At 33.7% G+C, this 27,016-nt stretch overlaps 3 protein-coding genes across 3 annotated transcripts; 2 read left to right on the top strand and 1 right to left on the bottom strand.

Moving 5' to 3' along the window:
• Positions 1-2,411: 2,411 nt before the first annotated feature.
• LOC138321591 (uncharacterized) lies at positions 2,412-10,452 on the top strand. Its single transcript, XM_069265364.1, has 5 exons — positions 2,412-2,530; positions 4,036-4,120; positions 4,678-5,055; positions 5,679-5,773; positions 6,668-10,452. Exons 1-5 carry the CDS (start codon positions 2,510-2,512, stop codon positions 6,815-6,817), a joined length of 729 nt encoding a protein of 242 aa, XP_069121465.1. The 5' UTR covers positions 2,412-2,509; the 3' UTR covers positions 6,818-10,452.
• A 1,928-nt stretch (positions 10,453-12,380) lies between these two features.
• Positions 12,381-17,727, bottom strand: LOC138321589 (proteasome subunit alpha type-2). The gene is made up of 7 exons (XM_069265362.1): positions 17,575-17,727; positions 15,710-15,786; positions 15,356-15,488; positions 14,822-14,944; positions 14,246-14,333; positions 13,959-14,032; positions 12,381-13,032 (listed from the first exon to the last, which is right to left on the bottom strand). Exons 1-7 carry the CDS (start codon positions 17,610-17,612, stop codon positions 12,858-12,860), a joined length of 708 nt encoding a protein of 235 aa, XP_069121463.1. The 5' UTR covers positions 17,613-17,727; the 3' UTR covers positions 12,381-12,857.
• Positions 17,710-22,706, top strand: LOC138321590 (large ribosomal subunit protein bL32m-like). The gene is made up of 3 exons (XM_069265363.1): positions 17,710-17,824; positions 20,850-21,116; positions 22,082-22,706. Exons 1-3 carry the CDS (start codon positions 17,734-17,736, stop codon positions 22,309-22,311), a joined length of 588 nt encoding a protein of 195 aa, XP_069121464.1. The 5' UTR covers positions 17,710-17,733; the 3' UTR covers positions 22,312-22,706.
• Positions 22,707-27,016: the final 4,310 nt, after the last annotated feature.

Genomic DNA, 27,016 nt, shown 5'->3' with positions numbered 1-27,016 from the left:
CATTAAAATTTTATATGCAACTGCAGAGGCGTAGGAAGAAAAAGAGTCCTGCACTCCAGTTTAGGATTTAGAATGGCTGAGATGAGTTTTACGATGCAATTTGATGAATTTGTGTGATTTTGTTGTTTGGGGGGTCCAGGGGCCTCCTCCGAGAAAAAAAATATTACGATTTGGAATGGCTGAGATGAGTTTTACTATGTATTTTGATGATTTTAAAGCGTTCTTAACACGATATTTTTTCCGATTTAAAGTAATTAACCTGTATTGAGAAATGATAATTGTTTTAATATATTTTATTGTGTAATTTTAGATTTTAGAGAGAGAGAGAGAGAGAGAGAGAGAGAGAGAGAGAGAGAGAGAGAGAGAGAGAGAGAAAGAGAGTTTATTTTAACATATGTATATAATTACTTAATAATTGAAATCTTTGTATTTGTGATCACTCCCGATGCTGACGACCGAAGTTGTACTGATCGCTGTTCTTGTCTCGCTGCTGTACTTAAAGTTTATCACATCCCGTGCCTTGGTATCATTCTCCTGTCATTCTGTTACTTTCTTAATTACGTTTCTCTTCGGTCGCCAGCATCGGAAGGATATTAAGAACAATTGTAAATTGTAAATTACTATATATGATCTGTGCAACAAAATTGACTAAACGTTTAAATTGATAGTGGACTTGTTATCTGTTAGACTATTTGTTTCATTGATCAGTTTCAGAGCCTTATACACTGAATATATTTCTTCTTTATAACAAGCGACTATACAAGTGTCCTCGCAAGCAATTATACATCGCCAGTTTCAAAACAATGCAAGTGACTATACAATTTTAACTGATCATCCTACAACTTCAAAATACGATTAAGTAAAAGATATTGTGTCCATTAATATGTATTTATGTGTTTTATATTGTTGGATTCATTTATAAACCTGTGATGGTGCTTGAAATAATGAAAGCCAGACAGAATACCTTAAAATAGTGCAAAATATAAGGCGGGTGTCTAAATTCTTCGATGATGAACAGCAGATCAACTCACGAAAAGTTTCTGAAATGTTAATGCTGGTTAACCCTCAACATTTCATTAGTCACTGGTAGTTCAAATTGCTATCCATGACGCCGTTTATAACTGAAGATTACAACAAAAATGTATAGAATAAATGAAATTGGCAAAAATTATCCACTATCCATTGTTTCATTTATCTTAGCAAGTGATCCAGTTTCGCTATACAGATCGCAACTACGAAATTTCAAAAAAATACTATACACTTCCGTTCATACACTGTGTTATTGTGCTTTCAAAAATCATATAAAACTGACCATATCAAACCATGATATAATGTTTAAATTTTGTGTTGATGCAAACATATCATGTTCATGGGTATATATATATATATATATATATATATGTTTCTGATTATATGCCTACTTATAGCTTCCAGGGCTGAATTAGGATAATTTACTTTAGATTGTTTCATAAATACACAAGCTTTATGCTATTTAAGAAGGATCTCACAAAAAGACATCAACCTGGTGAAAGAAGCACTGGCTGTCAGTAAAAATATACATGTACATGCAAATGGAACGTATTCTTGGTTTTCCTATGTTTCCAATATCATAAAGGAAAATAAGATTTCTTATAACTTTGAAAATGCCAATCCTAGTAGGACGTTTAAACGTAATCTGAAACTATTATTCAAGAAATCGATACAAGGTACATTCAAAGCCATTTTTACAACTAAGTTAAATAATTCAAATAATAACAGTAATACCTTTTTATTAAGGGTTTTGAATTAAGAAAATTGCTCGCAAAACTGCGAATTAGCAACCACAGTTTAGAAATCGAGGCGGGTAGGGTAAAAAAGATTCGCCTTTCTCTGTGGTAATGCAAATTTTGTAAAGAAATTGAGGATGAAACCCACTTCATTTTAAAGTGTTCCGATAACTCTACAGTGAGAACAATTTTCTTAAATAGTCATAAAGATGTAATAAAACACCATTTAACAGATTTTGAAAATTTGATACGACTCTTGTCGTCTAATGATATAGAACTTCTGCAGGATTTAGGCCTCTTTGTTAAAAAGTCATTTGAACAGAGAAAAGCTGGCTTGATAAATGTTTAAGTTGTTGTTTTGATCTACCGTGTGTTATGTACATGGATGTTTTGCTATCGATCCCATTTGTATGGATGTAAGGAAGCAATAAAGTTGAATTGAATTGAATTGTGTTTAAAAAAAAGTCAGTACTGAGTTCTTTAATTACATTGTAGATTTAAAACGGCATTTAAGTCGAACCTTTACTAAATTGTTCTCTCATTTTATGTTCTTATATGCTTATTTAATTTGTGTCCCGGTGTGTGACGTAACGCTTGAACCGAAAGTAGTTAAAGATTCATGCATGACTGGTGACAGCCACTATAGGTGGCGTTATATTAACTGCAGTCTCTAGATTTAACATACAGGCGAGCATCGAATCCGCTTTGTTCCGAACGGCCTACCGAGAAGCACACAAAGCGAGATGGATAAGCCAGCTGGAAGCGTGAGTTAAAAATTTTCATGAACCAATATATTACTTGACATCAGTTACATATTTATGCCGTCAATCTTGAGTTGATGATCTCCACGGTAGAAAGACGGAACCGATTTTTATAATCCGTCTTCTTCAGGGTAAAAAACAGGATTTTCAAACTCATTTCAACTCGAGAAAAAGGTTATGAATTCGTTCGAGCTTGCAATGAAAAATGACGTTTAAGAGTTAAATCAGTGTATTTTTCAACAATGTGGAGGACATTTGGTGTTCTCATTTCATGTTCGATTCTTTTTTCATCTTTCTTGCATGAACGAAACGCCGCCATGCAAGGGCAGGTGCTTTTACACGTATACCACCCTGTCAAAAAGTGAATGGGGCTCAATAGGGGTTATGCATCATAATTTATAATCAAACACACATTAAGAAAATGATTAGAATTGTGCTTGAAATAAGAAATTTCACAAACAAGTTTATCTGCATCATGATATAATTATAAATCATAACTACTTATAGATAAAGTTTTAATAAAAAATAGTTTTGTCATAACTCCTTGAAACTACCCCTTTTGGCGCTTCTATCGATTTTTTTTTAAACAATCGTACATTCTTGTTTTTAAAGAAAAAACTTAGATTTTGAGATAATATAGTGATTTTAGCTACCGAAATAAAATATCTATCTTCTCCTGGTTTCATTTTGTTTTAAAATATTTATATGGTTAATTTGAAAATTCTATAACTTATAGAATTTTCAAATTCTAACTTCATGTGTTAGCCTCAACCCATGCCACAATTCATCTGTTAACATACAGAACACGTACTGTCCACACAAATCTCTGGCAAAATATATCCTGGTTATATATTTTAGTGATGTTAATCAAGATACACTCCAACAGTTGAGTTAAAAGTTACATAACATTATAATTCAAAATTAAGTTTATAAAACAACAATTCTACATTACTTTTGACAAGTCTCATGGTTTGCAGTTTTATTTGATATCAATATCTTACGAAATTCTTCATTGTGTAACTTACACGTACAGTAATTAAATTAAACATACACATTTTATAAGTGGTTCAATATTGGATGTGTTAGCCACATTCAATATGTACATCTATTCATTGTTCTAAAATATTTTTTATAAAATGTTGTTAAAATAAAAGTGGAAGGTGCCATATTCTTTACTGAACCAGATTCCTGTAAAGTGCTTGGTTTATAGAGGTTATATAGTAGGGCTGCAATGAAAACGTAAATATAATGATGTGTTAGCAATGCAAGCAAGGATGATATGACCTCAGAAAATTGTTTCTGTCCCTGTTGCGAGGACTTTGTGACATTATTACATTGTTGTTGACATCATAATACTCGGCACATCAATATAATTAATGTAATTGTTAAGTTTTGCAAAGATAATTGCTTTAAGCTTTGTCTGTGTTCACACACTATCATTTCAGTGTGCATGTCCTAATCTGTATTTTACTTTTCCTTCAATAAGATTTAGACATTTGTATTAACAGGATATTCCTTCTGGCGCATCAAGGAAGAATAGAAGACAAAACTGGTGGGCGGAACACAAAAAAAGTCGTGAAGAAAAACGAGAAGGTAACTTTTTAAGAGGCATGATTGTTTAGAAGAATATTAATTTGAATTAAGGAGGTTCGGAAATGATAATTAAAGATAAAACAATCGTAATTTTCATTCACAAAATAATGATGTCACCATCTATACCATACCTATATATCTGTCTGGCATACATAGATGACTCTGTAAAATGATAAGATGACCCATGGAAAGCTCTTGTGACATTTTATTATGAAACTCTAAAAGAAATTTATTTTTATAATCATAACTTTCTTTACTGAGGATTTAGATATCTATTCATTAAAGCTATTCTTCAACAGAGTCCTACATATGTGTGTAGCAAAAATTTGACAGTATTTACCAGGATATTGGATATCTCTTCATTTTGTTGTATCAGACAATGTATAAATCAAACAAAGAAAGAAAATTTACGAATGGATTTTCATTTAAGATTATAATAGTTACCCAAAAATGACTTAGGTAGGCCTGCTTTAAAATTGACAATATAAAAAATGACTTTTCTATTTTAATTGCTTGATAACAACAGAAATTGATACATGTACATATATCTTTTTCAGGTTTGAGAAAACTGATGCCCGACAATAAACTCCAAGACAATGTAACATCTTTAATTGAACAGAATAATAAGGGTGGATTCAAGGCCAGTGTAGCGACAAGGAATGCTTTAGCACAAGCCGTAGTGCCCAGCAAGATGAAAGTGGAGATGAAATCACAAACAAAACTTAATTTCAAAACTGTAAAATCGACAAAACCAAACTCAGAAAATTCTAAGAAAAAGAAAGTGAAAGAGGAGGTCAAAGATGTGTACCCCAATGTACATATAGCAGGAGAGCAGACGTCTTCCAAACATATGCCAAAAGCTTATGTGCTTTTTGTTGGCAATCTACCTTATAACATTTCAAAAGAACAATTAGAAGAACATTTCAGGAAAACAGGTAAGGGAATTATTTTGATATATTTACATTTACTTGTCACTTCTACTATATAAACTATCCAAGGCAAAGTGAAGTATATGTGGGTATAACTGACACCCAAAAAATGACTATTATGACGTCACTAATGTTGGCGTCAACTGATCATCGTCAAAATGGCTGTTCCATCTCCTGGAATAAATCGTAATTGATGAATGGTTTCCCTGGTCTAGCTTAAACAATGTTAATGCAGAGACCCCAAAATGAGTTGATAATGTAAAAATAAGGTTTAAACTATCTTCCTATGGCATCTATGGTCTATATAAATGCCATATGTAGATAGTTTATGTACCGTATATAATTAATGTTTAGATATTCATCAACTAATTTCATGGAATTGTATGCCTACCAATCCAGAACAAGTCTGCTGTTTCATGCCATCCATGGATGCTCTGCTCAGTTGATTATGTATATATTTATGAGTACAATGTCATGCATACTTCTGTCAGGTACATAATTATGTATTGCTTACATTGTGAACATTTTTGAATGAGTTTCATTATCATATGAGATATACAAAAATATAATTTATATTTATTAGATTTTCAGGAATGTTTTTACAAGATTTTCAAATCTATTCATTTAAGGTGGAGTAAAATTGATTCGGATTCCAAAAGAAAAGGGGACAGACCGGGCAAGAGGATTCGCTTATATAGAATTCAAGGACCGCATCAGTCACGGGGTACGTACCTCTACATATGGTAAAAGAAGTTGTCCTAAAAGCACATTCATGAATTTAATGTCAAGTTTACCATTATAATTAGATTATCTGACAAAGGGTCTGATTCAATTGGCTTACAGCTGCCATCATACTAACTATACGATAGATTTACCAGTATGCATGCTCTGCCTCTAAACTTATCAAAGAAATTAGTCAGAAATTAGCTCAATCTGTCTGAAATGATCATGAAATAGTCCTAACCTAGTAGTTGTCAGCCTGACTGCAATATCAAAGATTCTTTAAAAAAAACTAAATGAGTACCCATGGTTAGGGGTTACTTTGAAAAGGTTACTTGATCAGATTTACACAATTTTCAGTGTTTGTAGACTAACCTCACTTTCCAAATTTTCTATGTTACATACTAGTAAAATGTATGAATATATGTTGAGAACCTGGGTATGGGTTGGATACTAAAATTTTGGTACTCGGCCCGGGGACATATACTTGGTTACAGCTCTTTCAAATTGTGCTGTGAAAATCCAGCAGGGTTAATCACCTTTACCGCAGTCCTCAAATGATCCCAATACATTGTGGGTAAAGTGCACAGTACAGTTGATTAGTCCCACCATCCGATCATTTTGACATCATAATCACAGGAAGGAGGGACTAATCATCAGTACATCATACTTAAACTAGTACCCAAGTCAATTTGGGATATCTAAAGCGACATATTAATTGATTCCAAGTGTCCAGAATAGCCAATGAATATCGCTCCAGGTCATATTAATAGTGAATTATGGGAAAACATTACATGGGTGAAGTAAGTAGATATCAGGGGGATTATGTGTTAAAATTAATTAATAGAATCAAATTTTCTGACTTCACAGCATAATTTCATTTTGGTTCACTTTTCAGATTGCACTACGCCTTCATCAAACCACCTTAGCAGGCCGTAAAATCAATGTAGAATTCACATCCATCGGCGGCAAAAACAAGAAGAGGTTGGAAAAGCTCAAGCTTAAAAATCTGTCAAAGGCCAAATTTAAAATGCCTTTGGAAAACTGATTATTCTTGTTGTGTAGCATTTTGTGTTTTGTGAATGAAAGAATTAAATTGTGCATCTAAAATGCATTTTATATAAGTGTAGTGAAATGGTTTAAATTGTGAAAACATTCTCCTAACGAAGAGTTTACTGCACAACTAAATCACAGAAGAGGCTAAATGTGTATCCGGCATCATGGTAATTTTTTTTTTTGTGAGAACAAGGCTGTTCAGATTATAATGTGTATCTTACTTTGCAGTTTTGTTAGTGTATGATTATAGTGATTGTGTAAGTCATTTGTTTTTCAAATGCTGAATGTATTCATCTGTATATCACAAAATCTTCACCAAGTTTGTGCCATCATCATCATTTGTGTTAGAATTAAGACTACGTTAGGAATAGGCTTGTAGACTGTACAAGCTTGCATTCTGTGAAAGTTTGTATTTTCTAAAAAGAAAATCGTGAGATATTTCATGTTCCTTTTTTTGTAAAAATTTATTTAAGATTTTATCTGTTGTATAATCTTCTGTCGTTTTGTTATGAAGAGAGTTGATTTCAAACCATATTACTCGTATCAACACATATTGTCATTTAAAAAAGAGAATAAATGGTGGTGGAAAAGTTCAGAATTACCTGGAAAAGCCACCAATCTACTGTCATGTATCTTAATTGTCCTAACTCATTGGGCCAAGATGGACCGCATGGAGGACTAGTTGTAAAATGTCACACACTATAGTCACTCATTTACTAAATTACTATACTGTGACCCTACTTCAGTATCAAGGTGAAAAAGCTTGATAAAGTATCCATTTATAAAATGTGAAATTTAAAAGAGGGCTTATATTGATAACGAACGGGTGAGGTGTGAGCGAGTTCTAGATCTGTAATTTTGATTTTACATGCTTTAATTATATAATTAATAATGAAATGTGTGATATCAATCATGCATGAGTTGGATTAAGAGATGCAAGATTTCAGATCTTTTCTCTCTAAATTATTTTTTGTTTGGATATTATATCTCTACCTTTATCCATTTGATGGAATATTTAAGATTTAACTGTCAGATCCGACATAAAAATGCTCTAAAAGAAAATGTTTCAAAGGTTTGTGATATATATCGTCATATTGATGCATGTGGCTAACTGTACTGGGTAGAATGAGGATAAATGCTATCTAATATTTTGTATGAGTAAAATTAGATTTTGGTGAATGTGAAATTTCATGACATGGCTATAAAATATAGTCATACAAGGTATGTTGCAGATGAATTTTTTGTGACCATACCTGCAAAATCATGAAAATATCTTTCCCACAGAAATTACCAGTTATTTTTTACAGTATTTTTTTTTACAGTATCACCTGTTTATAGACATTCACTGGAAAATAAAAAAATAGCATTAACCTTGTTTTAAGATTTTGAATATGGTAGACCTAAAGTCTGATGTTTTAACTTGGCAAATTTCAGATGACATTGTGAAATTGAACTTTTTCTTGTTTGAACAAATCACTGAAGTCTTGAGAATTTTGATGGCCTAGAAAAAATATTGCCAGTTGGCAAATCTGTCACATGGAATACTAGGAGTATTGAAGTCCGATATTGGTTGAAAGCAAATGAATTCTAATTTAAGTTTGGAAAGCAAAAAAGTGGATGATATTAATATTAGATTTAGCTGTCACTTTGTGTATAAATCATGAATATCAAATTCATGTTAAATCCTTCAGAATGAAATACCTCAGCTCCAACTGTGATTTAATTTGAAATATATCTATTTATAATCATAGCCACCATTGTATAATATTTTAAGTTTATTAAGTGTATATATGAAATATATACAATAATATTCCTCTTTTAAATCCTTCAGATGTAGATGCATGTGCTAATTGAATCCACAGTCATTATCCATATTAATAAACAAATGATTGGTTTTGGATAAATATATTTGAATATGGGTCTGTCAGGTAACTATATATTAGCTCCTCCCAAGTAAGAAAGATTTTAGCTGGGTAGCACCAGGCTTGCTGAGTGCTAATTAGCCAAAATCTTTCACTCAGCTTGATCTAGATGTTTTTTGCATATGATTTATTCCACTACGACACTCAATATGAGTGTAGTTTATTCACTAACATCCTTAAAGTTCATGATTAGTTATCAGTAATCGTTATTTTTTTATACAAAAACATTACATCAATAAAAAGTATGCTTCGCTTTTCTTGTCTCTAATTCATTTATCTGCGGTCTGAGCAGATATAAGTAATTTAGCTTTGGTAAAACTTTATCATTGATGTGTGTTATAATTCATATAATTACCTGTACATTGTAAATATCTGTATAACAAGCCATTTGTTTGCCATATGAGTTTGTTTAGCCATTGTTCTTCGTCGCTGTGCAGCATGCATATCCAATTATTTTTTCATATTTAAATTTTTTCCACCACTTAGACTGAAACTTAGATATCCAGATGGCATAGCTACCACAGCTGCCATTTTGAAAAATACACTTTAAACTTCTTCTCAGTTACCATCCATGGAATTGAACTGAAAGTTTGAAATGATGAGTACTTACATGGTCCTGACAAAGTGCTGTTCTTTTTTGGGTCAGTTCAAAAATTAAGATAATGTTGCAAACTTGCAATCTTGAAAAACAAACGCTATATTAGGTGAAGTTTCACCATATAGATTCAGCTCAAATCTGACTTTCCTCTGTTCAGATCCTGAATTGGGTCTCTCTTCCTACACTTATACCTGGTATGCTGTATATTCATATGTCTATATGATGTATTTGCTTTTACTGATTTGAGCAAATGAGGGAAAAGTTGTATCTGACTGCCAAAAAAAAAAGTTCACACCTAAAGGTCTGAAATGATATAAAATCATGGGATACGTAAATTATGTTCATTTGTAATTACAATAAAGTAAATTATTTGCTAGTAATCAATCATGTTACATTGTCAACATCAGTCATGTTTTTTCACATCTTTAGTTTGACAATACAATGCATAATTTATGTACTTCGAGTAAATGATAAACATTAATTTAGAATGAATTTTGGTATCTCTGTAGTATACTAAGATCAAGACAATAAGCTTTTATTTAAAACCACACTATACTTATGTACATTAAGTTTTAATTTGCAATGATTGGCAAATGCATTATGCAGTGCTTAAGTCTTCTGCTTTATTGCTTTGTAAATCATCACTTTGCATTTATTTATCAAAATAGGAATTTAATGTAATATTTTTTGTATTAAGGGGAAACAATTTGTGTTTATTAATTTCATTTTCTAATACATGTACAAAATAAGTTCCAGTGACTTGTATTAGGAAACTGAATTTTACGTTTTTTCCCAAATATATGAACATATATCCTGATTTTATCACTGGTATTTAACAATCAGGACACATGCTGTTTTAACTCAATGAGGTCATGGCATTTGTTTTTGGAAACGTTTGTGGAGGCTAACAATTCTACAGTACTGTTTTTGAGTTGGACAAAGTACAGTATAAAACCTACAACTAGATAATGAACATAAAATTGCCCAAAGACATGTTTTTATAAATTACAAATTGAAAGTTTACTTACTTTATATTGTTTGTTCCAATTGTTCAAAATGCTAAATGACTTGATGTCTTCACATTGAAGAATAAAATTCAACATTGTATTTTCTGTGTTCTTTGTAATCTTTAGCTCACCTAGCTTGAAGAGCAAGCAGCAAGATAATTACCGTATAGTCGGTTATGTTTCCAGAGATATTTACGCAGGACAATGCTTTGCGTAAATTTTATACACAAAATTTTGAGAAATGGTTGAATCATATGTACCATTCAAGCTAAATCATGAAAATTTAAAACTGCTTGAATAGATATGATTTTTCCGATTTTAGACCAAATTTTGCAAAAACTTTGCCCTGCGAAAATAACCAACTACACAGTAGTTGCCATGTCACATGTACACCGTTCATGTGTTTGTCAAGAGATGATGCATCCCTCAGGATCTACGGCCATTGAATATTTTACATCATTCCTAAATGCAATATGCACAACTAGTATCTAAGGAGAGCATTTACTAAAACTAGAAAAAAGCATTCCCTTCTAAGTAAAGTAAATGATGACCAAGGGTGGAGGCCGAGGTCATTATTTAAAATTCTGCAAGTCTACCATATGGACCGATACAAAGGTCCTTAATTTTTATATTAGATATGTCATTTCTTCAAAACATCTCAAAAACAATCTCTAATGTGCATATATAGTAGTTATATTAAAGAAAAGCGTTGGTCAAAGAATGGCACCCTGAAGAATGCTGCATTTGTGCAATGAATTTCACAAAGGAATGACTCAGTGTTTCTTGAAAAGGAACCACTGAGTCAATATGCTATATATTGAACGTCACATGACCATGTATTTGCCAATGAAAATCAGAGCATGCCATATCTAATATATATATATATATTGACATCTTAGGTTGTGGGTACACAATAGGACCATTCCATCTTTGCATATTACCGTTATCCTCACTTTTGAGTAGGTATCAATTCTGACATCATAAGTTTGCAAGTGAAAATCACATAATTTCCTCAGAAGAATATTCTCATAAACATGAAGTAACAATGAATATCTACCCACAGCGACAAACAAGTTGGTTTTATGGAAATATCAAATATGTAGCACAATTCTGATTTCCAGAAAATCATGAATAGCTTATGTAGGTTACATTGTTGTCAATTTGTATTGAACTGGTTCAATTTTCATATACGCTGCCAGTGATTTTTCAGAGTATTTTGGGGAAAAAATGTTTGTAACAAATTGGGAATTTTCAATCACAAAAACAGCGGTCTTGGGGGGGGAAAGTTAGCCATTACTGAACATGGTATTACAGGTGATTAGATATTGTAAAACTGTAAACTGTTTCACTTAATCAAAAGGTGGCGACCAATACAACAGTTTCAGTTTTTAGATTTAACGAGGGGGAAGATTTCCCGGTTTTATTTGTTTTTCAGCAATTTGATTTTTGAATTTTTTATTGTAATTGGGGAAAAAATAGGGGGGGTTTGGCATTGGAAATGGGGTTGTTTACGGACCCTAGTTATATAAGGTGAAAAAATCACTGAGTGTCCTCTAAAAGTTCTGTTACATATGTAAAAGTTTGCTAGCAGTTTTATCTCTGATTTACCTCTTGAAAAAACAATTAATGAGTTAGAGAAGATAAGTAAGTTGATAAATACTATATACTGATGTCTGTATTAAAAAGATTTACATATTTCTGTACTTAATGTATATTTATAAAACTGCACGTGTGGGAACTTTTGGAAGGCAGTACTAGTGTAGACCACTACTTTTGACTGTAAACAGCTCTTAAAATGTTTAAATGGTGCTCATGCGAGGCCTCGGACCTGTTTTGAAAGCAATGAAGATTTTTTTGTATCCACCTTTAGGCCTACTAGAGCTGAAAAATTGTAATAAAATAAAAGGCCATTGTCAAGAAAAGATACATGATGGGTTTTGCATCATGTTAGTACCGTTCTTTGATAAAGTGCCAGACATTACTTCACTTATACACTAGATCTATGAAAAAATACAAAATCATACCATGTAGTAATAAATGAAAGATGATTTATTTTATAATGAAATGTGTAACAATGATGTAATCACATCAATGTCCTTACATGGAACATGTCATTATTAGATAAGTTGATCTTCACATTAAATAATAGCACTAGATTTACAGTACCAGTATTTGAATTTCCACAAATACATCTTCTCAATACTGGTACACATTGTTCAGTGTCACAGGATACAATTTTGCTGGCCACCAAGCTGAATTTTCTGTTTCTTTTTATTCCCTTTTCAGTGATTATAATCAGGCCAGTCTTTTGAAAACAAGGTTACAGGTAACATCAATTGTTGTTGATCCCGAGAATAAAACAAATCTGTCAGGTCAAAGTTCAAGTATAAACTTTGTAAGCTCAGTTGTTCAGCATTTCCAGAAATTGTCCTTTGTAATAGATGGTATCACTTGAAATGAAGATTTTAAGAAAACACAATGTAACATCTTGGTGGGGATGGTCCACTATTGTACTGAAGCTAAATAGTCTTTAACCTCTGCTGGCGATAATCTTTTAAAACCGTCCTGGTTACAGATTCCGATCTCAATATTATCTTCTGTCATTTGACCTTCAAAACTTTCTTTCAAGGTCAGAATGGCTGTATGGACAGCATCTTCTAACTCAAGGTTATCACTGTATCTAAACAAGGAATGAAAATAAACCAATTAAAGTTTAATGTATTCTATGCAATGAACAGCACAATTACTTTCTTCACTTTAAAGAGATGATTTATTTGATAAATATAAATGTATATACCTAGATTTGGGTTACCACGTAATATGGTGGTTCGTTTAAGTAAAAGGACTTGGTTGAATACATGTGCAATCAATTACACCCTTCAGCTATTGTGAGATCATACAGTCGAACCAAAAATATAACATCATAATCCCTGGAAGGTGGGATGTCTTATCGTACTGAACTACATCATTTTACTCTCTCAATACCAAAGAAATGTTTTTTTATTATAAATCAGATATCTCAAAATGATTACCGAATTTAATATATGTATAAATTACACACAGAAAATTGCACTGATTGGTTGTATGACCCTTTAGTAAATACCTTTCAATTCTTATCATATGCTTTGTAGCTTTGGTGAAAGGTAGGGACAATTAATGCCTATAATTGTTATTATTGAAATATTATTGCTTTCGTGTGAAACACTATTGGGATAGTTTGCAGACTACAATTGCAATTATTGTATCCTGATACAGTAAAGTGTATCACATTATGAATTCAACTAAATTTGAGTATAAAATTGGTCGCAATTTTGTTTGATAATGCATTTTTGGTCTCAAGTTATTTCCTTTTACCTGCTACTGTCAGTAATTCAAACACTTAATACACTATTGTGATCGAAAACTTATCGAAAAGCATATAAAAAGTAACATTTTACCATGACTCTATTGGGACTTTGTGAGATATTGAGAATACTTGATTTTAGTTCATATAATAGATTAATGACAATTGAAACCATTGATAGCTTGCTAGTGCTCCTTAATCATACATTTATTGTACAGCAGTTATCCTCGCAATCAGAAAATAATGGACTTATTTTTATTTACCTTTTCTCTAAAAAGGTCTTTCCATTCACATGGTTCTTTCCAATGGCAGTAGCTTTCCATGCAAAATAGGCTCCCTGATAGAGAAAACAATATCAATGGTAAGTCATATGTAACAACTTAAATAAAACAAAACTTGGATGGAGTTTAGTGATCACTGGATATCAGAAACATGTTGGTCAACCTGTATCTAAATTTACCAAGTGATCACATTGGTAGGGACACAAATAATAAAATTTCTTCCTATATAAATACTATTAACATGAATGAGTTTGACAGGTTGTACTTACAGAGGGGTCACATTGGTAGAGGTATGGCTTCTCCTCATCTTCATCCCAACCAGCCAACAGGAGGGATACACCAAAAGGCCGCACACCTCTAGTATCAAAGCAATAAATACAATGATTACACATTGATACAAAATTCCTGACATGTAAAAAAGAAATTTCATGCTGTTTACATATTATCAAATACTTCGCATTAAATGGATGGAAAAGGTAATTATTAATTACTGAAGAAAAATAAACATATCCGGACATCTAAAGTTATTCAGGAGTGGAACAAGAGGTCTAAATGGAATTCAGAATTTCACATCTTAATTTGTGCAAGTGATTTTTTAAGCATGCTTTTATTTTATTATATTTCCCCCCCCCCCCTAGAAAAACATTTTATAGAATTCTATTACATGTTCAGTGCTAAATTTTGTAAAATGATATTTCCCGTATTAAACCACTGAAATGCACTAATTTATATCGCCAATAATAAATAATAATTTACAGTTTTTTTCGTATTTGCATTAAAATGAGTATATTAACAGTCTCAGCCCAAAAGTGCACTTTAGTATGATATGGTTCTGTTGTTCTTACCCTGATTGTGTGTGTTCCTGCATGACATGTGCTATCCTCTGTACGATCTGGGCTGTAGGAATGTGTTCCTGGTACAACATGTAGTACTGCTGTGCTGATTTACGAGCACTCTTCACCAATACTCTGTAATTATTTAAAAGAACAATTCAAAGCAAAATTTTTTGTGTAGTATTATACCTGATCTCCTTCCAACAGAATCAAACATGACCCTAGTTCTAAAAGATGCCTTGATAATGAGGGATGAGGGATTATTATCCTTACTGCTTATAATTAGTAGGGGTTTAGTGTCAGTAGATTACAATAAAATGTAAATTTAGTAGCATACATAATCAAATATGATAGCAACTATAAACATAGTTTTATCTAAAACAGCATCAGCCCTCCAATTAATATATTAAAAAGCTGTTTTAACCTGTAATTTATCTTCATCAGTTTTCCACATAAAAATATCTTACTTAGGATTCTGTGTTCTACCTGTGTTTTGTTGTTTTACCTGTAATCTGGTCCCATATAACAGAAGATTTTGTTATTTACCTGTAATCTGGTCCCATTCCACTGTACACCATGCCCACATTCTTTGTTATCATTTCTATCTTGTGTATACTATTCTCATCATATAATATAGACTTCTGTTTCTTTTCTGTAGCCAGCACAACTCCATTTGTAGCTGAAAAATAATGGACAAAATGTTGGTAAACATAAAATTTCAAATCACTTTATTTGTTCTACCACATATGTTTGTACTTTTTAGGGAGAACAGGATGATTTTATGTTTATTTAACTGCTGCCAAATCCAAATTAAAATGTTTGATTAAATTAGACATTTTAAAAGAAAAAAGTATAATTTGTGTATTAAAAAGTCTGAAACTATTTAAACTTTAACCTCACCTTTAATTCCAACAGAAGGCGCACCTGCTGCTACGGCTGCCAAGGCATACTCAATCTGTACAAGTTTCCCAGAGGGACTGCAAATTCAATAGATTAAAAAATCTAAATGTCCATTTTTTCTTCTCGTAACTTATAATCACTAAATACTTACTCTATGATTTTGAAATAAATGTACATGTACATACATAGTGTAAATATAGCTTCTGTCCGAGATCAGTGAACAACTGAACATATTAAGGCTTGGCTGATTGAGTTTTTTTTTTTTTACCAAGTCAGACACAGATTTAATTCTTAATGAGGGCATTAGTCACAGAAATTAGCATCAATTTCATCAAACTAACAAATCAAAAGTTAATGGTGAGAAATATAAAACAAGAGGCCCAAGGGCCTTAAAGTTCATATAATGTGTTTCTTTGGTTCAGTTGGAATAGTCATAACCATTTAAATTCTCACTTTAAAAATCCAGAGCCATTTCAAAAAGGAAGTGTACCCTTTAACATGTAAGTTCTTCATTTATAATTATATGCCTACTGTATTCGACCTAACAAGCGTCCATGTCCCTTTAAGCGCCCCTCCCCGTTTTCGAGGCCTCGTTTTCAATTGCCCAGGCATATATAAAGACCAAAACTACACAAAAATGAAAAGATTCCCAATACAATTTCGTCCTATTAGCATCTTTTTATTCTTTTCAATTTGTATATGCCCTGGGCACTTATTGGGTTGAATACTGTAGTCATAATGTAGAAACTGTACAGTTACAAATCAGTGTGATGATGACTTCAATAAAAATTGTTAACACAACTCTTACGGTTTATCAATTACATGTTTTGGAAGAGGAGAATAAAAATTAATGTCCAGACCAGGGTTTGGACCAGGAGCTCCAAATACTAATCGTTTGCTCTTGTCTAGTACTAATGGACCATGAGTGAATTGGTTAATGTGGCGATTAACCCAATCCAGAAACGAACTTACACTCTTCCTTCTTTTACCAGTTTCCCCCAACAGACTTGACACACAACCCCGGTTTGGCTATCCCTTATTTAGCTATTCATCTCACTTGATTGAAACAATAATAATCACAATCATAAAATTTAAGTGGAGCGGGAAAGAAAATGCACCATCCAACCACAGACGGCTGCATCTGGTTTTTGAAAAATAAATAGTAGGAGTACAGTTACTCCAACAATGTTAGAGGTATAGCACGATGAGACACTTTTGGAACATTACGTCGTGTCTAACAGTCAGCAAAATAACGTCCGATAAAAAAACGGCTGACCAGTCGACTCTCATGTTATGGGAGTAGGGTACAGTAGGTTATTATATATTTATCAAACCAGAAGCAGATGCCTGTGATCCAACTGAGATTCGTACTCTTGACCTGATTTGATCATTAATTCTCTACCAATTGTTGCTGGCCATGGTGATCAACCAATCTAGAACCATAACACTGTAGGGTTACTTTTATAATCACTGTCTTCAGATAAAGATTGCCATTATTATTATCATTAGGCCTAAATGTTACAAAGAAGGATAGCATTTCAGAGAAATATATGGATTATGGATATCATGATGTTTATTGATGAAGTTCTATTTGTTTAAACATGCTGCTCGGTGGTAACCAATATTTTTCATGTCAATATACGTATATTCATAACTATTAATTACTTGCAATGTAGTTAGGCCTCTGTGCAAAACTTCAAAAATGCAAGTCACATGAAAAATTACCATACCTTCTTATTTTCTTATTAACCATTATTAAAATAAACTTTCAATACCGATTTTCATGTTTAAATGAGAAAGAAAGTGCATGTTTTGAAAGGTTTTTAACTAAACACTTGGTGTTTCTTTTGTAAATACACATTTACCTGAAAGTGGTGAGAGAGAAACTGTATCTTTCAGACATGTTGGATTCGCCGGTGTGTAATGTAATGTAAAATATGATTGGTCAAAATATCCGAAAATGATTCTGTCAGCCAATCAAATATCTCGTAACAGATCGTCCATGGCTCATCTGTCCAAGCAATATGGCTACCAACACGAGTGTCTTGCAGCGGTTACAGAGGGCATGGAGGCATTTAGACTCATTGTTTATGAGATGGATGGGCTCACAAAATCGTAAGGCATATTTGATGCACTGTCATTTTACTGATTATTGTGATAAGTAAATTGACGTTGAACTAGTGTGTTGCTATAGGCCTAATATGAATTTAAGGCAAAGCCTCAGAAGAGCGCAGCTACATGTAGAAGATTATAACATCATAACTTTATATTGTCCATATTTTTCTACGAGATTAACAATAAAATATTTCACTGACATGCACATACTATATATATATATATATATATATATATCGATAGTTAGAAAGAATTCAAAATAATCCAAATGGAATAGTTCAATATACTTCAATCTTGTTTTATCAGATGCAGATGCTATCAAAAATACGCGAGAATCTGTGCCGTCATCTTTGGCGTCAGGTTTTGTGACGTCACTGCTGACGGTGCCGTGCGCTTGAGAACATACACAGTTTATATTGGACCAGTACATTTATTGCATTGTTCTTGTATATGTGTAAATTAAAACTACTTACAGTAATTTGAAAACGTATACTGATAACACATTTAGTCTAGTACAGAAGTTTCAAATCTCGTCGTGCTGATAACGAGAATTAAAACATGGCTGCCTACATGGAGGCGCGAGACTTTTCCCGCGGGACACAATTTCAAAGTCCAAGGGGTACTGGAGTGAACTGAAATCTATATGCTCACACACGTGTTATGGTTAGTAGAGCTTCGCTCTACGCGGCCTTCGGCCGCGCAGAGAACTGCGCTCTTAGTAGTGTATGCATGATGATATAACATGCCAAACCTGTTCATAGAGCCCACCTAAGAGACCAAGAAGAAATAGTCTTTGTAACCATGTAGTCATTATAGTGATGATTATACCATATATGTTTTTAGTTATAAACATGTCAAGTTGTGTTAAATTTACCATTTGGGACCCCCAGAAAGTGGTCTTATTAAGTGGAGTTCCTATACAGAGGTGGTCACTGTTCACACTATTTTCCAGCCGTTGTAAGATCTGGACTTGTAAGGCCGATCTATATTTGGTCTCGTCCTTGATCTTCTTCTTGTTGCGCAACGAGGTGATATTTTACATTATGTATATTTTAAAATCACTTTTCATAATTAAATGTTTTAAAAAGGTTTAAAAGAAGCAATTTCTGGTAAGCAGCGAAACAATTTCACTGGCTTACACCTTTAGAGTCCTGTATGCTTCACTCAATAAGTTTTGACACCGCAATTTATCAAACTATCAACCTAGATTGGATCATTACTTATACATTTATGGCAACAGTAGTTGTTGTACGATATATCTTTATCTTCCTAACGTTTGATATTGATATGAAATCTGAGTTTCTTATTTAGCGACACAGTGACACTAAAATAGATCACTCGTTTTTTCAAAAGTGGTTTGTACAGTAACCTAGTTAATAGCAGTCAGGTGTGAATTTAATATGTAGATTTCTCCAATGGTCTTGATTTGAAGGAGTTTAGACTTATAGCTGGGAGACCATTCCAATCATTTACCACTCTGAAGACAGGTTTGATGGTATGAGCCATTTAAAGATGATACCGCAATATGGGGGTTTTGAGATCGCAAAAATGATGTCATTCAGGTGAATAAGACATCACATTTTGACAGATTGAATATCTTAAGCATATATGCATTAATAAGCATAAACCATGCCATACAAAAAATATTTAAAACATTGGATACCACCACCAACCCTAAACGCATTTATTTTGTGTAAATTTCAAGTGGCGTATCATACAAACTCTTGCATCGGTCACAATATTCTAAGCATCTGATCGACTTTGGAAATTTCCGGAACAATACAATGCAATTTAGGTTTATATAGTCAATAAAAGAAAGCGACGAAATGGATAACTTTTAGTACCGGCCAACGAACAACGAAACAAGTTTATCGTATCAATTTTATGTAACAAAGAACTTCAAAGTAATTTCACATTTAAAGTTCTGATGAATGAAAGTATTTCTTACAATGCACCAAGGGCGTAAACCATCTCCTTGCAATAGTCCCAAGGATAATGAGCGAAAGTGCTACGTACACATGTTGGAGAGGATGATTTCATAGCAGAATTTAAGGTTAGGAAGTATTTAACGAGCACTTAATGTCTAGCAGACATATTTCTAGTTTCTCCTAGTACTCCATCTTACCTCCACCAACAAACCTGGCATGTCCTTACATGACCCTGACTGTTAATAGGATGTTAAACTAATAAAACCCAAACCCACACCTATCTACTGACACTTCCATTTTAAAGTGTGTTACATACCAGAAACACATTTATTAATTTATTTGGCCTTACCAAACCCATAAGCTTTTTTCAAAAACATCAATGTTCAGTTTATTGACATTTAATTAAGATTTAGCACACAAATGGTAACCATAGCAATCCCATGTACATGTACTGTATGTGGCCTTCTGCAAGTACATGTAGGCAGCTAACAGTATCTGTCAAAATGTTATGTGGGGTGTCAGGCTCCGAATGATATCTGTCTAGTAAATATTTAAACTGTGATCCAGATAGAGAGAGTAAAAGAGTATAATACTCCCAAATCATAAATGATTTCTCCCTCGTTTCTGAAATTAGAAGTTCCAAATACTCCCTTGATATTATGAATACAATTGTGTTTCCATCATTGAAATCTCCTTGAAATTAATGGATCATCTCTGAAATCTATCTGAATTATTGAAAGATGAATTTCCAATAAGATAAACATTAAACAAATTTGTATGAAGAAACAGTCTAAAGTCTTTATCATCATGTACATTTGTACAATTTTGTTCAAAGTGTTCACTACTATAATATACAATACATGCAAATACTTCAAAGTGAGCCCTCATTTAATGCTATTGGTAAATTAATTTTAAGGTACTCCCTTCATACATAAATTATCTGAAGCACTGATAATTATATAATGACCTTATTTTGATGGTCATTCATAATGTTTGATTTTTTGTAACACCATTCATTTTATTTTTTTTTTTTTTGCACATGCATTATTGTAAGGATAAAAGAAATATACTGATATGTATTTACTATGTATTTACAGAGTATTTGCCGGCAGTGGTTGGATGTCCTGCATTACCTGAGAGCACTAACAATATGCCACCAGATAACCAATCCCTCTTAAGTGAGTTACTCAATGGAACTGCAATAATGTGGGCTTCACATCAAACACAGAGGTCACGAAGGTCAAAAGAAAAGAGACAAACTCGCCGCTTTGGAGATTCTTACATACGAAAACATCAAAATTTACAAAAAGATATTGTGTCATGTGTGCGGTGTGGAAGCTTTCACAAGTACAACACAATATGTGGTGAGTTTATATCTTCTTTGTTTGAACCATTTGAATTTTCATATTTCATTCAATAATATTATTGAGGTACAATTATGGTGTTTTACAAAGATTAATATTTATTGAATATGTTGGTTTTGAGATCCCAAAACGACGTGGGTAAAGTACTATTTACCAACGATTAGTCCCACCTTCCGGTGATTATGACATCACAAAAATCACGTCAAATGACGACGTCATAATCACCAGAAGGTTGGACTTATTGACGGTAAATTGTACAAAAGGTCGTTATGGGATCTCAAAACCCCCATTTTGAAAAAAACAACTTGAGAGCTTAAATTGAATCTTTTCGGTTTTCTTTGTAGAAAACCAAATGAAGTTAGTAAATATCATGCATCCAACCTACTGGTATTCTTTGTTATATGTATTATAAGGCTGTAGACAGATGAATTGACGTTATAAGGTCTTATATTACCTGTCTGGGTTTTATATTTCCCCAGTAATATGTGATTTATGTTACCTGCCTTCATTCTCAATAACAAATCTGTCATACTACAGAACCTTAACAACTTTTTGAATGAAATCAGTGAAAATCAAACCTCAGTAGTGTGACAGATGAACTCAGTAAAGGTTCATTTCTTTTATTATAAAAAAAGTTTTGAGATATCCCTTGAATGCAAGCATCTTCATTTAAGGTAAACTGCTTGGGATAAGTAATATTGTCTTACAAAACCAGCAAAGTTACCTATATGAATCCTTTATACATTTTTGCAGTATGACAAATACTTTTTAATTGTGGGGAATATAAGTTTGATATGACATCAATAATAGTTCTATTTTCAAAAATAACATGTCATTTCGTTTGGTTTCCATTGTTTCTAATGTGGGGTAATATAGTTGGCATAATTATAGTTTCAGGTAGAACAGGAAATTGTATTTGAACACTAACAGTACTCTTACTTGATATTTATGCTATCTTTTTACAGGCGCTTGCTATGACAAAGTGCGACAGGAGACCCAAGAGATGATGGAACGGATGGGCGACCACCTCAAATATGACACTCCACGTTCAGAAATAGCAGTGATATATGAAGATGAAGATAGAGAGCAGCACAAATTACAGAATAAATTTATTGTACAGATGGAGAAGCCAAGACCGCAGTGGTTCTCAGACATTATCAGTGATAGAAACAAAAAGAAGCCTTCAGAATCATGACCAGATTGTTGATGAGGGAATGTGATACTGGGGAAATATACAAACACAGCATGATATGATGGTGTGAATGTCATTTACTTGAGGGAAAATCTAACATCTGTTATTGATATGGAACATACTGAATATAAATGTGATCATTTATCTTTGGTGATACCAGAAACAATGATATAGGAAAGTACAATATATGTACATAGTCCTGATTCCTTCTTCAAAGGGCACATACAACTAGGAATTGTAGTATAGTATAACTTTATTACAACCATTTTTTCCAACTTTCTATCAGGATTATCATCCAAATTTGAATATACCTGTTCATTTTGCAGATCCAGTATTAAACCTCCACATCATCAAGGGTGTACTGGTGTTGAAATTAAACCAAAAACATTATATAAAAATACTGAGATGTTTCCTTCTTTGTGATATATAAGGTCATCTGACCATAAGGGTCAAAATAACCTTTGCCATATTCAACCCAACAAGCACATTGGCACTTAAAATGAAAGAAAAATGAGGAAGCACTTATTAGGACCAAATTTGGACTAACATTTCACAAAAATAAACCATAAATCAATTTCTTAAAGCAATAAAATAAGACAACTTTTTTTTTCATTTGGACATGGGCATATGGTTTATATTCCATATATACAATTTTTCATATTTTTTGTGTTCATTTAATTCAAAGTACCGGTAATTATATAAGTGAAATTGAGGTCTGAAAAAGGGGAAGAGTGCCTGTAGGTGTAGGGATAGGGAGCTTATTGGGTCAAATATGTTATACATATGTATAATCATTGTGCTTCAGCTGTCGTAATATCTCATGCATAAACTTTCCATTCAAAGTATTCTTCACATCTAAATGGAAGAACCAGGGTACTGATGATATTGGCCATTTAGCATGCAAGGTTTAAGTGCTAACAAGGTTGTTCAAATGAATGACCTTTATGCAAGGTCACTGGGATCAAATGGACTAAAATCTTCAAACTGCTTTTCTGGTCATTTAATTATCAATAGACTTAGAGACATGATGTTGGACTTGTAGCAAACTTGGATAAAGGACTACCAAGTGTCATCCTCGATACTCCAGGGGATCCGATCACTTTCGATCTCTACACTCCTGGACTATCTCATAGTAAAACTGGAGGCAACATAATAGAACAGGTAATTTTGTCATTTGATGTACATCAAAAGAGTCGTATAACGGTACACTGTGGTTGACTGTGTAGCTTTGATATTAGGCATCTCTCTCTCTGTAGTCTTCAAAGGAAATCTTTGCTAGCCTGTGATTGGTCAAATGTTTTCCACTGAGCTGCCTTCAATTTCACTATGAGATAGTCCAGGGCTGTAGAGATCTTAAGTGATTGGAACCCCTGGAATATCCAGGATGACCAAGTGTGTTCAAGTGAATGTCCTTCTTTCTTAAATCAAAGTTAAAGCAGCCAAATTAAACTCATCGTGGGAAACCCAGGAGTACATTTGTGACGTCACAAATGTAGAGCTGTGACGTCACAAACGTAGTGCAGTGACTCGTGGATTTCTGACGATGGATTAAACTGAGAAACACTCTTTTTAAAGAAATCTTAAAAACAAAACCAGGGAGGATTACAGTAAGGTTTGGGACACCCACAAGCCTGACATCTTGAGTGAAGGATGGTGTTATGAATGTATTCAATGACAAATAATGCTTCAGGGCCTTATCATTTTTGATACTCCAGGGGTTGCTATCACTGTCATTGTATTCACCTCTAAAATAGTTCATAGCAAAATCTAAGGCTCTGGTCCTTAGATGTACTTCAAAATTATTGAATAAGGTTCATTGTGGTTGACTGTGGCTTTAAAGTTGGGCTTTGCTCTCTATAATCTTCAAAGGAAGTATCTATAGGTCTATGATTGGGTTTTTAGCCCACCATCATCAGATGGTGGGCTATTCAAATCGCCCTGCGTACGTGGTCCGTCGTCCGTCGTCCTCCGTCCGTCGTCCGTTGTCCGTCCGTAAACAATGCTTGTTATCACTATTTCTAAAAAACTGCTGCAGGGATTTTGTTCAAACTTCACATGGAGGGTCCCCTTGGTCCATATTTGTGCCATACAGATTTTGAGGCTGATCGGAAAAACAAGATGGCCGCCAGGCAGCCATCTTTGATTTTGGCAGTTGAAGTTTGTTATCGATATTTCTTGAGAACTACTGAAGGGATTCTGTTCAAACTTCACATGGAGGTTACCCTTGGTCCCTAGTTGTGCCATACAAATTTTGAGGCTGATCGGAAAAACAAGATGGCCGCCAGGCAGCCATCTTTGATTTTGGCAGTTGAAGTTTGTTATCTATATTTCTTGAGAACTACTGAAGGGGTTTTGTTCAAACTTCACATGGAGGTTACCCTTGGTCCCTAGTTGTGCCATACAGATTTTGAGGCTGATCGGAAAAACAAGATGGCCGCCAGGCAGCCATCTTTGATTTTGGCAGTTGAAGTTTGTTATCGATATTTCTTGAGAACTACTGAAGGGATTTTGTTCAAACTTCACATGGAGGTTACCCTTGGTCCCTAGTTGTGCCACACAGATTTTGAGGCTGATCGGAAAAACAAGATGGCCGCCAGGCAGCCATCTTTGATTTTGGCAGTTGAAGTTTGTTATCGATATTTCTTGAGAACTACTGAAGGGATTTTGTTCAAACTTCACATGGAGGTTACCCTTGGTCCCTAGTTGTGCCATACAGATTTTGAGGCTGATCGGAAAAACAAGATGGCCGCCAGGCAGCCATCTTTGATTTTGATAGTTAAGGTTCGATATCCCCATTTCTCAAAAAGTGCAGAAGGGAACTTTCTCAAATTTAATATGTAGGTTCCCCTAGGGCCCTTGTTGTGCATATTGCATTTTTGGACCGATAGGTGAACAAAATGGCCGCCAGGCCGCCATCTTGGATTTCGATAGTTAAAGTTTGTTATGGCTATTTCTCATATAGTACTGAAGGGATCTGTCTCAAATTTCATATGTAGGTTCCCCTAAGGACCTTGTTGTGCATATTGCATTTTGGGACCGATCGGTTAACAAGATGGCCGCCAGGCAGCCATCTTGGATTTTGTTATTCAAAGTTTGTTATCGCTATTTCTCAGAAAGTACTGAAGGGATCTGTCTCAAAATTCATATGTAGGTTCCCCTAGGGCCCTAGTTGTGCATATTGTGATTTGGGACCGATCGGTCAACAAAATTACTGCCAGGCAGCCATCTTGGATTTTTATATTCAAAGTTTGTTATCGCTATTTCTCAGAAAGTATTGAATGGATCTTTCTCAAATTTCACATGTAGGTTCCCCTAGGGCCCTAGTTGTGCATATTGTGATTTGGGACCGATTGATCAACAAGATGGCCGCCAAGGAGTCATCTTGGATTTTGATGGTTGAAGTTTGTTACCGCTATTTCTCAAAAGGTACTGAAGCGATCTGTCTCAAATTTTATGTGTAGTATGTTTGAAAAAGTTTAAAAAGTAGAGAAAAGATCCATCTTTCCTTTGTCAGATATAGATCATTCTTTGGTGGGCGCCAAGATCCCTCTGGGATCTCTTGTTTTTCTCCTGACTTGCCTCAACGTTGCTATGGAATATTCCAGGGGTGTATATCTGATATCAGCAGAGATTTAGATAGTATATTATCTAAATATCTGATATTATTGTTAGTATTGTAATCCCTGGAGTATCGAGGATGTGGCCTTATACATTGTATTGTATATACATTGTATAAGTTCTTGTCATCCACTCTTCCAATACCTGATCACTGTATTTAGTTTGTTGCTCATTGCCAATCTGATCCTTATTCTCACATAGACGATCTGACAACATCAGGGGTCAGTGAGATACCCCAGACAAAATCAATGTATCAAATTAGTCAACAAACTGAAGAAAGGAGGTCTTTACTGAAATCGAAATTATAGAGAGAATGACGAGGAAAGTATATAATATTCTCATTATCGTATTTGTACTCATAAGATGCCTCCCGCAAATAAGACCCCATGCATTTTACCCAGAACTAGCAAGGTTTTCCTGGTTTACTGAAAACTGGATTTGATCAGTGGAAGAATTTTCAACACAATAAGAAATTGTGTGCAGACAAAGTAAAAATTCTTTTTCATGATGCAGTTATGAACAGCAGAACAGCAATGGTCATTTATTATTCAGGAAGCAAATAAGACAATTCCAGAGAGTTTTAAATGTGGTATGCAAAATCTGTAACAAACGACGATATCACTCTCTGGCGAGTAAATTAACTCGCTGTTTTTCCCAAGGATACGGTAAAAAAAAACTCGTATAAAGTTCGCACCAGTTTTCGCAGGTACTTTTTGGGGCTGAAAAAACTTCTACCAGTGTAATTTACGCATCAAAAATTTGGGTAAAAAACGATGGTTCCCAAGATAATGATACATATAAACCTTATATCGAAAGGAAATGTAGAACCAAATATTGATGTAACGCCTATAATCAAACAAGAGGCCGAGAGGTCGTTTAAACGGTGGGGAGATATCACGTGATGCTAATCCGATCGAATATACGTTTAACTTGGCACTGACCGTTTTGGGTTTTGTGATTATCTACTATTGGTTTCCAACTGATAAATACTGTAAATAAAATATGGTTCATTTTATTAAAATACAAATGGGATCGGACACAAGGTTAAGAAGTCTTACATCTTAAGATACAGTAAAGTGTACTTCAAAAC

Source organism: Argopecten irradians, chromosome 4, assembly GCF_041381155.1.
Source record: "Argopecten irradians isolate NY chromosome 4, Ai_NY, whole genome shotgun sequence".
In the NCBI taxonomy this organism is placed as follows: domain Eukaryota; kingdom Metazoa; phylum Mollusca; class Bivalvia; order Pectinida; family Pectinidae; genus Argopecten; species Argopecten irradians.
This window is presented reverse-complemented; position numbering and strand designations above follow the sequence as displayed.